The sequence below is a fragment of the Aplysia californica genome, unplaced genomic scaffold (assembly GCF_000002075.1).
Source record: "Aplysia californica isolate F4 #8 unplaced genomic scaffold, AplCal3.0 scaffold00085, whole genome shotgun sequence".
Classification (NCBI taxonomy): domain Eukaryota; kingdom Metazoa; phylum Mollusca; class Gastropoda; order Aplysiida; family Aplysiidae; genus Aplysia; species Aplysia californica.
Genome location: NW_004797355.1, coordinates 1,477,858 through 1,489,975, shown reverse-complemented (window position 1 = coordinate 1,489,975; position 12,118 = coordinate 1,477,858). Strand labels below are relative to the sequence as shown.

Sequence of the window (12,118 nt, the reverse complement as noted above, 5' to 3'; positions counted from 1 at the left end):
TGTCTGTCACTCTCTTGTGACTTGCTATTTCCGGGGTGCCTTGATAGTCGAAGCAGACCTTGTGCTGTTGAAGCGAGAGAGGTGAGCAGAATAAGTCAGTTTCCCTATAAAGACTTCTCTGTTGACACCCACCCCTTGGCGCTCATATGACCTTATGCAGTTGCGAGCGCCGTAAAACCCTCTACTATAAATAAAAAAATAAGATTGAGTTTGATATTTATTGACTCCCTTTGTCAGTAGGAATAAATGATAACCAGTTTATAAAGTTCATGTTGCCCTCTGCTCCTGAACAAATATTTTTGGGATTTAAAAAGATATGTAAAATTAAAATCATATTACATTATTATCTTTGATGTTTATTGACTTCATGAAGTTCGCTGAGTAGTGAGACCCATTGTATCGTTTGTATTACTGTAAACCCTCTCTGATTATATGTTGAGGCCTCAATTTAGAATTTTGGGAAAGGGATCAATGTTGACTCAGTTTGACAGTGGGTTGTGTAAAATGCAAATTTATATTTAAGCTACTGGGTATCACAACAGATGTGACTGGCCTGTCTATGAACTAAGACTGTCATACAATTTGTACTCCCAACAGACCACACCCATTCTTTGCTTGAACAAATGAACCACACATATGTCAAAATGTTCATATCTTTTGCTGTGTTAGCTTCATTAATTTCATTGTACCTACCAGTAACACTAGGCTCTGAATTTTTTTTGTGAATTTGTTATAAATTGCTTTTATGATTTTATGAGAGACTATGATTTTATGAGAGACTATGATTTTATGAGAGACTATGATTTTATGAGAGACTGTACTTAAGAACAAAGTGCAGAAGGGCATAATTTTGACCACATTTTAGGCTGTTTTTTGTTTTCCTACGAGTTGTCGTCTTTTTGAAGTCAAGTGTTGCTAACCTTTTGTTGAAATAATTTGTTTCTTGTAAATATTGGTTGGATTTGGGGGGGGAGTTCTTTCACTTTCATCAATGCTTTTGAATGTTTATATTTGTTTTCATTTTCATGTCTTTGTCTTTTTACTTACTTTCTTTTTTTTTTACCCTGTATATTTGTTTTTTCAACTTTCTTTGAAAGCAACTTTAAACGGTGCTAGGGGGTACTTCTGTTCCTTTCATTTGTTTGTAAAGTTTTTTTTTTACTTTATTCATTATTCTTTTTGAACAGAATGAGCCTGCTTTGTTGCTGATGTACATATGTATGACAATATGTACACATGAATTTTAATGTTCTGGAAATACTAAAAGTATGTATATGAATAAAAACAAATTACACTAACTCTAATTGTCTGCTTATATTTTTATGCAACTTTTAATAGGGAAGTATGGTAATTTATTTAACTTGTATAAAGGAAAATGAGTCTGTAATGTACATATATGACTTCAGGCTGTGGCAATTCCATTTATATTATAAGCTGTCATGGGCACAGTGTCATCATCGCTTTCAGACTCATGAGCTAAAGCTAGATCCACATTCCTATCATTCTTAAGTTACTGAAACTATTTATAGTTACACATGAATGTGCAACTTGACAAAGATGATGCATGAGGTGATGCACAAAATTTCAATTGCCAATGAAAAACATAGGCATGGTATATATTGGCAATCTCTAAGAGAACGAGAGAGAGGCACATTATTTTAATGAGAGAAGGCACACAACCACTGTTGGCTTCCTTTATAAGGGTGTGAGTGACATAGAAGATATGAAGTGTCCTAAAGTTTTAGAATAATGCATTAATGTACAAGCCTATTGTTGCTGTAGTTTGTTATACAAAGGAAGCTATCTCCAGACTTGAAAAGACACTCTTTGTAAACGAGAGTATGATATAAGTAAGTTTTTATGGCATGTTTCCTGCAGTTTTTGTATAACTCATGTTATGGTCTGCAGTTTTCGAGTTACCCGGCTTTTTATGTTTATTCCAGTAAAGGTTAAAGAGAAACAAATGGACACCATTGTGGTTTTTTCACATGACAATTGGAGGAATTGAAGGTTGAATAATGAATGACAATACGGCGACTTGCCCGAACTAATTAGTAATATTTCTGTTTCACTGAGGCACAGTCAGAGAAAGCTTGATGTGAAAAGGACTGGTGTTGCATTGTTAATTTGTTCCATTCTGTCATACTATTTACATGTGGTGAATTCCTGATGATTAAATTTTCAATAGTGGCTTCGGTAGTCATGTAGTCAGGCAACAAGACTCGTAATTGAGAGATTGCAGGTTCGGGGGTTCAAGCCTCAGATCGGACCGACGTTGTGTCCTTGGGAAAGACACTTTACGCGAATTCCCATTTGGCTCAGTCTTTTTGAAGGTGGACGTTTAACTCAGAGGTTCTGCCTCTTAAATAACCTAACACTCAACAGTGTTGATAGGGGTTCCATTTCACCATTTTCAAAAATTTCAATCAAGTGAACCCAACAGATCCACACTTATTGAAGAAGTATTTGTCCGTCATATTTTCTGCTTGGAGGAAACAGAACTGTATTCTAAAAAATAATCGACTAAATTTTGTACACAGCCCAAAAATTCATTCACAACAGTTCTAAAAAAAAGGAAAGAAACAACCAAAAATAGTACATTTACCAGTAGTTTGAAAAATGTATTGAAAAGGAATGCAATGAACATCATATTCAGTGATAGTGGTATATCCATGTGCACAATCTGAAAAAGGAAAGAGTGAGGACAAAAACAACAAAGAAACATTTACTTTCAGGCACAGACGTTGTCTTTTCTTTTCAGGAGAGCTGGATTTTTCTTTCGAGCCAAGGAAAAGAAAACCCTGCAGTCAGCAATATTGCACATTTAAGTTTTCCATCACGCAGCATGCTGCTCTCAATCCGAATGCTCAGGTTGCACCCTTGTATTTGAACATTATTTGATTATTTGTAAAAGATGAATGGGATATTATTGAAAAGAAATGCAACAATCCAGTGACAAAAATGAACCCTAAACCATTATATAATTATAAATGTAGAAAAAGAGCTATAACTATTTATAATATCGTCGATGGGATTCACAAACCGGCAACAAGCAGAAAGGCAAATTTTACAGGAAGGACAAAAAACTGATTATTGTTAAAACGCGTAGCACAATGTTTCATATTTTTATACAAAAGGTTAAGTTATAAGTGTTGGGACCAAATACTACATGTACTTGATTTTTCTTAAATACCACAACCGATAGTTTTATTTCGCATGTAGCTGTTTATGGCTCCATGATAGAGGTGAACTGTGGATAATTTGTTGGAGCGCACTTACCATTGTCCACGGTCTTCTCCAATGTCTTTGCCAGATTCAGTTTTACCAGGCATCTTCCTCGAAATAAGGGATCCATCATGTATCCTCAGCCAGACTCATGCCAAAATGTCAAGAAAGGGATATTTGAAAAGGACTAGCATTAATTATAGAAAAACAGCATTAACCAGGACGAACTATTCTGTAAACCTGACATAAATAGCCATTTCATATTTCGGGAGGTTTGTTTTTCTTTCGATGACTTGTTCTTGATCCTTTCTTTACCAATCGTGAATCATAGATGACTAAATATAGCCCTGGCACCATAATACCAAGACCAGATATTTGAATAGATAACTTATTGATGCATGATAAGTGAATTGAAAGAAAATGATGTCTGCCACAGTATAGTATACGCCACGACTGAAACATTTAATTTTGTGAAGAGACCAATGAATAATATTAGTTCAAACCCATGGTCACAGCGTAAGATACTTCCAAAAACAAAAAGGATAGCATCCAGAATGTCAACAATGAAATAGTAGCAATAAAGTGCATATTGTTGTCAAAATATTTTCTGTAATATTCATAGTATTAGTTTTGTATTACTACTTCTGCTGCTGCTGTTGCTTCAAACTGCTAGTACAAGACTGCTGCTGCTGCTGCTGCTAATGATGATGATACTACTAATGCTATTACAGTTGCTCTGCTGCAGCTAACACTAGAGTGTGCTACAATACAACAATTAATGTAGGTGAAGAAGAAGAAAAAGAAAAAGAAGAAGGAGGAGGAGAAGGAGAAGGAGAAGGAGAAGAAGAAGAGAGTTTGTTGTAAAAGTGCGGGCCCATAATGTGGCTGGAACTCTATACAGGTCTTTCGTGTTCTTATGTCTCATCTAGATGCATAAATTAGTTGACAAATTTAATCTAGTAAATCGAATCACACAAATGCTTTCTATTATAAGTCACTTCATTGTTGACTAATATTATTTATCTTGATGAACACTGACAACAGTTTAAAATTCTGTCTAGTTCAAGAAAAAAATAACGTACGGAACGGTTGGGGTGATGCGCGGCGGGGAAGCATGTAGCCCGTTTTCGATGACACGTGTCAACACGTGTCTAGACGGTCTGCTGAAACCGAAGCGGCTATGTACATGGCCCGTTTGGCGATGCCATTTTTTCATCAGCTGCAGGTGTTCGTTTTGGAAAGTCTCAATTAAAACATATTTCTAGTTTTTTTTTCAAACCTAATATTTATTGGGGACACGTATTAGGCTATTTAGCCTACTATTGATTAAGCACATTTTTTAAAAATTGAAATTTTTGCATGTTGTCGGTTTGTGAATCCCATCGACGATACAATATATATTTATATATGTAATGTCAAATGTAATATTATCAATGTCCCTGACAATGGAAGGCAATAAACGTCTACAACAAAAATTACTAACACAGATTCTTTCTTCTTACAGTCGTCTGTCTCCCTGAAGTTACTCTCCAGGAAAACAACTTATGATGAAAACTTTTGGCAAAATAATGATCAAAATGTATGATGGTTATGGTCCTATCATTTCACAACGTGAACTTGTTTAAAAGTCCTTCAATTATTAACTTCAGCCTTGCTCAAGTTCTTCAGCTCTAGCTACAAGCTTCAATAAAGTTCTAAGCAATCTTATTCTTATTCTTACTGTTACTATTATTTTTTTTAAAATTATCATCATAATAGTTATTCCTCAAGTGTTTGCTGTAAAGGTTATAAATGAATAAAAATAGAAAAACCAGGGGAAAACATAGAAATGGGAAAAAAACCTCTGTGTATCTTACTGTGACAATAAATATTTTTGTACACTCAGGAATTGAATAAAGATAATCAGACTTTTTTTAAAAGACCCCAAAAAATTGAGCTTTTGAGGCTGGCACTTTCTGGCACATGCATATATTAGTAACAGCACCAACATACTAAGGCATGCCAGTAACTTTGACAAATTGCACAAAACATGTATAAAAAGTACAGGAAAAAAATATGATGAGATTACATGAGGATTATTTCTTTCCCCCACCAACAGGTGTGGACGTACAATATTCATGAAAAAACTTTGAAATGTTTGCACATCACAGAAAAATGTGTAGACGGACTAAACAATTTCCAACAATATGTATAAATAATTAACAGAGAACTGTATAAATAGGTTCACATAATACATTGAAAATAGAACTTATACCAAAAAGACCACTAAAAAAAAAGAACCAATATTCACGGGAGGCACAAGGGACGTATTACTTTAATTTAATGTTAATATTTTCTGCCTTCCACAAGCACCATTCATACTGTATCACATACTACCAGACAGCAAAAGTGATTCTTTTACTCTCGGGTCACAGGTCAACCAATGAGATCTCCTGTGCGGGCTCGGTGGGCACACTGGTTTGGTATGCTCCTTCTTGTGACATCTTTTTTTTTTTCAGAGTCATCTATAAACTCCTCTATACTTGATGAAAAGGGACTATTGTTGTGCAAACTTGCTCTGAACAAAATCTCAAACAACAGGCTAGCACTACAAATAATCTCTCGGATCCAGCTCGACTTTTCCATCCCTCTGCACCTCCACTGGCACACTGTCAAGTCAGTATCATGTTGGACTAAAGTGCAGGAGAACTTAGTTCAAATCTGTAGCATCACATTTTGAGCTTAAAGTGGATAAAGGAGTTTCCAAGCTCTGTGCGCGCTTGCTTTATCTTTATCAGAAATGAAGAGACCCCACCTCTAAAATACCAATACTCCATGAAGATTTTAACCCATACTGTGCCACATTCTCAAATACGCTTTGAGCCTAATTTTTCCCCCCCTTATCACAGCACATAACACGACTGAAAATCCACACGCGGCTATCATCTCACGGCCTCACTTCACAGATGGTTTACTTCTTTGCTCATCATACTGTGCCTTCCTCTCTGGCAGGCTGGCCACAAAGGCATCGTAGGCTTCTTCCCCCATAACGTTCTTCATCACGTACGTCATGAACACGTCGCAGTCACCATGGATACGTGCTCCAAGGGGGGTTCCATCTCGGCCCAGTTTCAGACTCTCCTCGTCCTTCTCCGTGACTTGTCTGAGGAAGACACACTGATGTTAATAGTATTATGACTAACCATACAACTGGTTTCTTAGGCCGGTCCCAGAGTGGCTCTGTAGGTCTGACCTGTAGCCTGCCTAGTGAGTGCGGTCTGCATGTCAGCACAGCCGCATTGACATCTATGTCTGAACTAGCCCGAGTCACGCTCGCTGCATGTCAGCACAGCCGCACCAAAGATCGTGTATCTTTGGCCAAAATAGGATTTTAATTTAAGGAGTTTTCTAAAGACCTGTGCGAACCCTGTATGAGAGTTGTACATATTCTTTCCTGGATATCCCTCTGCGTTTCAACACCTGAACTATCAATCTAGATCTAGCTTAGTAGCACACAGGCCTACGAACGTAAACAAACAATCAAAACTAGGTCAACCTCTCAATTAGAAATTTTAATTTAAGACAAAGTGCATTTCTTTGGATTTTGAGGTCAAGTGTTGATGCTAGCATCATACTTAATTCTTGCTGATTTTGATGACCTGTGAAGAATTTCCGTAAAAAAACAAACAACCGAAGCGAGGTTGCTTGCTAGACATTTCAGACGTGTTTTACAACACAGTTGAATAGCACCTTTGACGTGTCACGCAGCGCAGCTGACAACAGACAGACCACACAGCGACGCTGCTCAAGCACACAATAATTTATACGTTCATTTGCACGATGCGAGCTGGGCGAGTTACAGGTCAGACCTAAAGAGCCACTCTGGGACCGGCCTTAAAGAATTTTCATCTGACAGCCCCCATCCCCACCCTTCTGATTTAAATGTTGAGAGAGTATGCAAACATTGCCCACAGTATTTTTATACTATTCATAGTACATGCTGAGTTCTGATTTTTCATGAAGACCAGCAGGTCAATCTCATTCCTACAATTAACCATTTAGAGAGCAACATCATCTACGTAGGAAAATCAATTCAAAGGTGTCCAACACATAATAAAGGCCAAGCTCAAAGCTTTTACTATAGGAGTAAGAACTGTATTGAATGAACCAATTAATATTTTAAAGGCTTTGACAAATACATGCGTAGGACAGAGCAGAAATTGTCAAGAGTGTAATTTTTGTAAATATTCTAAATTTGAAAGCTAAATGAGAACATTTCTGTCTTCTAGTTTTTAAAAGTTTTAGTAAGAGTTTTAAGGTAGATGCAACACGATAAGGTCACATAAATGCCAAAGATTTAGAGCTGTTGCAAGAGAGTAACACAAACACAGAAAAGAAGGGGAGAGAGATACGGACGACACATGTTTAATAGGAAAAAGGGACCAAACCACACCAGGACCTGAACACCTGCCAACCACCCACATTTTGGTCTCCATGGCAAACATTTTCCAATCAATACATGATGCATGATATGGTGTCTCCTGCTCTAAGCAACAGTTAATTTTCTAGTAGATATTGACAGAATCTCAGACTCGGAGCACCCGATATTCATCATCAAACATTTCTCAGGACACGAAGGTGCACTGAAGTCATAAACAATCTAACAATGTGCTGAATTCCAGTTCTACCTGCTCCAACTGCCACCCGTAAAAGACAATCACCTGTACAAACGACCATTCCCCCATCTCCACCCCCCCCCCCCCCCTGCATTTCTTTTACATTATAATGACACCACGTAAGACATCCACTTGTCTAAAATGGCCACTTTTCTTTTTAACAATGGGTGGCCATGTCAGACAATTTCGATTATAATTTGAAACAAAATATACCCTTAAAAAAAACCCATGAATCCTGGGTATGATATTTGGGAGGGGGAGGGGGTCAGGGATGGCATTTTCTGTTTTTGTATGAAACAGGACAGTAGGGTGTCAGCAGAGAGGGTTTAATTAACCCTTAAAACCCTATACCGCTGGTAACCGCTGATGCCATATTTTCCTATACCGCTGGTCGACTTTATCGTTTAATTCCCAGTGCAAGAAACAGGGGATGTAACTCCAGATGACTCTGTCGCGAGCAGAAAGTACCGATATGTCATGAGAGCAGTTCTACACCGAAAGTTTGGAAATTTTGCGAGTTTTTAAGAAAAATTGGTCACTTTTCGCTGCCAGGCCCTTCAGGCCGCAAAATGTTTGACATTTTTTATCCTGAACCAGACCCAAATAATGATCTCCAGTCGGATATATCGATAAATATGACCGTTGAAGACGATTGCAATGTTCCGCATAACATTGATAATGATTTGACGATAGTGGAATTGGCAGGGGATCACCACTAAAGCTACCAGAGGCTAGATCTACGGCTAGGTCTAATGATACTTTGACCGAAGTGGAGTCGAGGATCACACACAAGACTTAACTCATAGAGTTGGTCCTAAAAACCTGTGTTTTAACCTTTTCCTCTTTTGTTCAGACTGTGCATTCATATATAAAGAACATTTTCAAACTTCAGTAAAATCTAACAATTAAAGACACAGTAAACAAAATAATGAACCAACCTAATTTTTTGTGATATCTCAATTTTAATTCAGGATTCTAGGGAGGTATGAAAAAAAAGAATTCAGGGTTTTAAGGGTTAAAGTAACAGAGATGTCACTCGAGGCGGCACTCCATAACAACAATGCTTTGTTTCACGTATCGCTCGGCGCGGGGCGCGAAAACACTTACGCGCTGTAGTCGCTGCCACAGCGATGCTCAAGGATGCTGTCAGGTCAAGAGAAAATGTAGTCAGTCTGTAATTAGTTTAGACGAGTGGATGGACCTTGTACAGCAGACAAGAAAAGCGCCTCGACATTTTCCATCTCAGATGCTGCCGCAAGATCTTAGGCATTTCGTGGCGTGACAAGGTTACAAATGTTGAAGTGTTGGCATGGGCAAACCTCCAGAGCATGACAACTATCCTGTGTTTAAAAAGATTGAGATGGCTTGGCCATGTCAAGAGAATGGATGACAACCGGATTCCGAAGCAACTTCTCTATGGAGAACTTGCCCAGGGAAAGAGACAAAGAGGAAGACCAAAATTGAGGTACAAAGACACCTGCAAAAACAGCTTATCTAAGGTTGGAGTAGATGTTAACATCTGGGAAGAAATAGCTGAGGACCGGAAAACATGGAGGAAAATTATAAAGGAAAGAACTAAAATGCTAGAGAACAGCCTTAGAAACAACCAGGCTGAGAAGCGCCAACGACGAAAGGAAAACAGCGGAAATACAGAGCTTCGATCTACGACACTGACATGCAAGCACTGCGACAGAATCTGCGCTTCAAACATAGGAAGAATTAGCCATGAAAGAAGCTGCATGAAGACAACCTTGAGACCATCTTAAGCTAAATTGACCGTTTGCATAGACGAAAAGAGCCATACACAGGTTACTAGGCCTTTAACAAAGTAGGAAGCCTGTGATTTCTAACGCACATTTTAGGCAACTCCCCTGCCTCCCTCGGCCATAAACTATAAGACTTTGGCTTAAGTAAACATACATTCTAATAAACAAATTATAGACGCAGCTACATCACTATAGATCTGAAAAAAAAAAAAATATCACCGTATAATTAAAAGCATAATCGGTTTAATTTTCACCAAAACTACTCTTTCTCCAGTGCCCTCTTTCCTCTCTCTCCCTGTCTGTCTGTCTCTCTTTCTCTATCACTCTTTTTCACCCCACTCTCGCTCTGTCAGTCTGTCTGTCTGTCTATCCGTCTGTCTGTCTCTCTCTTTCTCTCTCCCTGTCTCTCTTTCTCCCCCCTCTCTCGCTCTGTCTATCTGTCTGTCTGTCTGACTGTCTGCCTGTCTCTGTCTCTCTCCCTCCCTCCCTCTGTCTTTCTCTCTCTCCCTCCCTCCCTCTCTCTTTCTCCCCGTGTCTCGCTCTATCAATCTGTCGGTCTGTCTCTCTCTCTCTCTCTCTTTCTCTCTCTCTCTCTCTTTGTCTCTCTTTCTCCCCCTCATCTATCTGTCGGTCTGTCTCTCTCTCTGTCTCTCTTTCTCTCTCTCTCTCTCTCTCTCTTTGTCTCTCTTTCTCCCCCTCATCTATCTGTCGGTCTGTCTCTCTCTCTGTCTTTTTCTCTCTCTCTCTCTGTCTCTCATTCTCTCCCTCCCTCACTCTGTCTATCTGTCTGTCTCTCATTCTCTCCCTCCCTCACTCTGTCTATCTGTCTGTTTGTCAATCTGTCTCTCTCTCTCTCTCTCTCTCTCTCTCTCTCTCTCTCTCTCTCTCTCTCTCTCTCTCTCTCTATCACATACACACACACACACACACTCACATACCGGTGCCTTTCCTAGAGGGTTATCAATCTTATAAATGATTAATTACCAAATGTCGTATGGGGGAATTCGCATGGCTCCCTGCTTTCGTCCTCCCTCTATCATTACAGAGTTACACATTAAATAAATACTAAAACAAACAACAACAAAAACCAATCTCGAAAAAGCATGAAGAGTTTGTTGTTTAATACTCGCAATTTCAGATCATGGAAAAGCACATGAAGTAATAATGATAGAGCTACCACACAAGGAGTTCCACAGGATCCCCAACGTTCCTCCATCCCCCATCCCCCCAAAAAGTAGTAATCGGACAAAATAAATACCAAAACCAACCGATGGCACTTTATATTTAGCAAATTTTCGCAGGCAACATATTATCTTTCACTAGTAGAATGCAAGCTCAATTTGGATATTTAAACTGTAAAAAAAAGCAATTGATAGTTGATATAGCAAAGTCGATTTAGATTTAAATTGGTTCAGTTTATATAGAGCAAAACACCATTGACACTTCGTGCTAACCGGGGCCATGTTTGTCTGCCACCAACGAAAATGCCTTGAACAATGGATGCAGTTTGTTTTGGTTACCGCGCATTTCTCCACGATCAGCTGGTGACCCAGATACGCGCATCCGGGCCAAGTGTCAGCTCTCTAGAATTACTGTAAACTCTCTGGTGTCAGCCACTAATACTACCTATAACCCTATTTAGCAACTCATAAACTGATGCAAATACCTGTTGCAGATGACAATCCTGCGAGGTTTCTTGATGTGGTGAACAATGTTGCAGGCAGGTGTAACAGTGAGAGTTGTTCCAAGGCACACCAGCAGATCACAGGACTTGGCAGATGCAAAGGCTTTATCCAGAATGTCCGCCTCCAAGTCATCACAGAAATTGATGATGGTATCTATCAGCTGTCCTCCACAGCCCTACGCAGCAGAAATAGTATTTTTTAAACAAATATATCAATAAAGAGATGTGCATTGTCACAATAACAATCATTTTGCTTTATAAGGAAAAGGGGGGGAGGGGAGAGAAGTAAGACAGATAGACAGAAACAACAGAGGAAAAGAAAATGGGAAGGAAGTACCGGTGAAGCCCCCTGTCCACCTATAGTAGAAACAGTAAGCTACGATCAAATGCTTAATAAATCTCTCTATTCTAGTAATTATCACAAGGCTCGTGAACTAAAATAAAAATTTGATACTAAATACAGTTCAATCTCCTCCAACTGCCTCTTGTACTAATATAATCACCTGTACAAACAACCACTTCCCATTCCTCCCTGATGTACTTCATATATTTTAATGACACTGTGTAAGACAGCCACCTACCTAACATGTGTCGACAATAGGGGGCCATCTTAGACTGTTTCAACTGTATTATATTACAAGAATAAAAAGCAAAAAGAGAGTTACCTAACCCACTACAGACAATTAACCTTTTCAATTTTCAAAAAATGCCAGTAGAAATATAAATCATATGTTATAAAACCTTTTTTCGCACCCCGGGTGAGAATAACCCATGTCTCGCTATTCTCA

The 12,118-nt window shown here is 38.7% G+C and overlaps 1 protein-coding gene across 1 annotated transcript in view; it reads right to left on the bottom strand.

Moving 5' to 3' along the window:
- Window positions 1-1,310: 1,310 nt before the first annotated feature.
- The window catches only part of LOC101859774 (NAD-dependent protein deacetylase SRT1), a 20,323-nt gene continuing 9,515 nt past the window's right edge, over window positions 1,311-12,118 (bottom strand). Inside the window, exons 6-7 of the mRNA XM_005094588.3 lie at window positions 11,313-11,506; window positions 1,311-6,367 (exon numbers count right to left, since the gene is read on the bottom strand). Coding sequence (XP_005094645.1) covers window positions 6,160-6,367; window positions 11,313-11,506 — 402 coding nt within the window. The 3' untranslated portion in view covers window positions 1,311-6,159. The remainder of the gene's footprint in view (window positions 6,368-11,312; window positions 11,507-12,118) is intronic.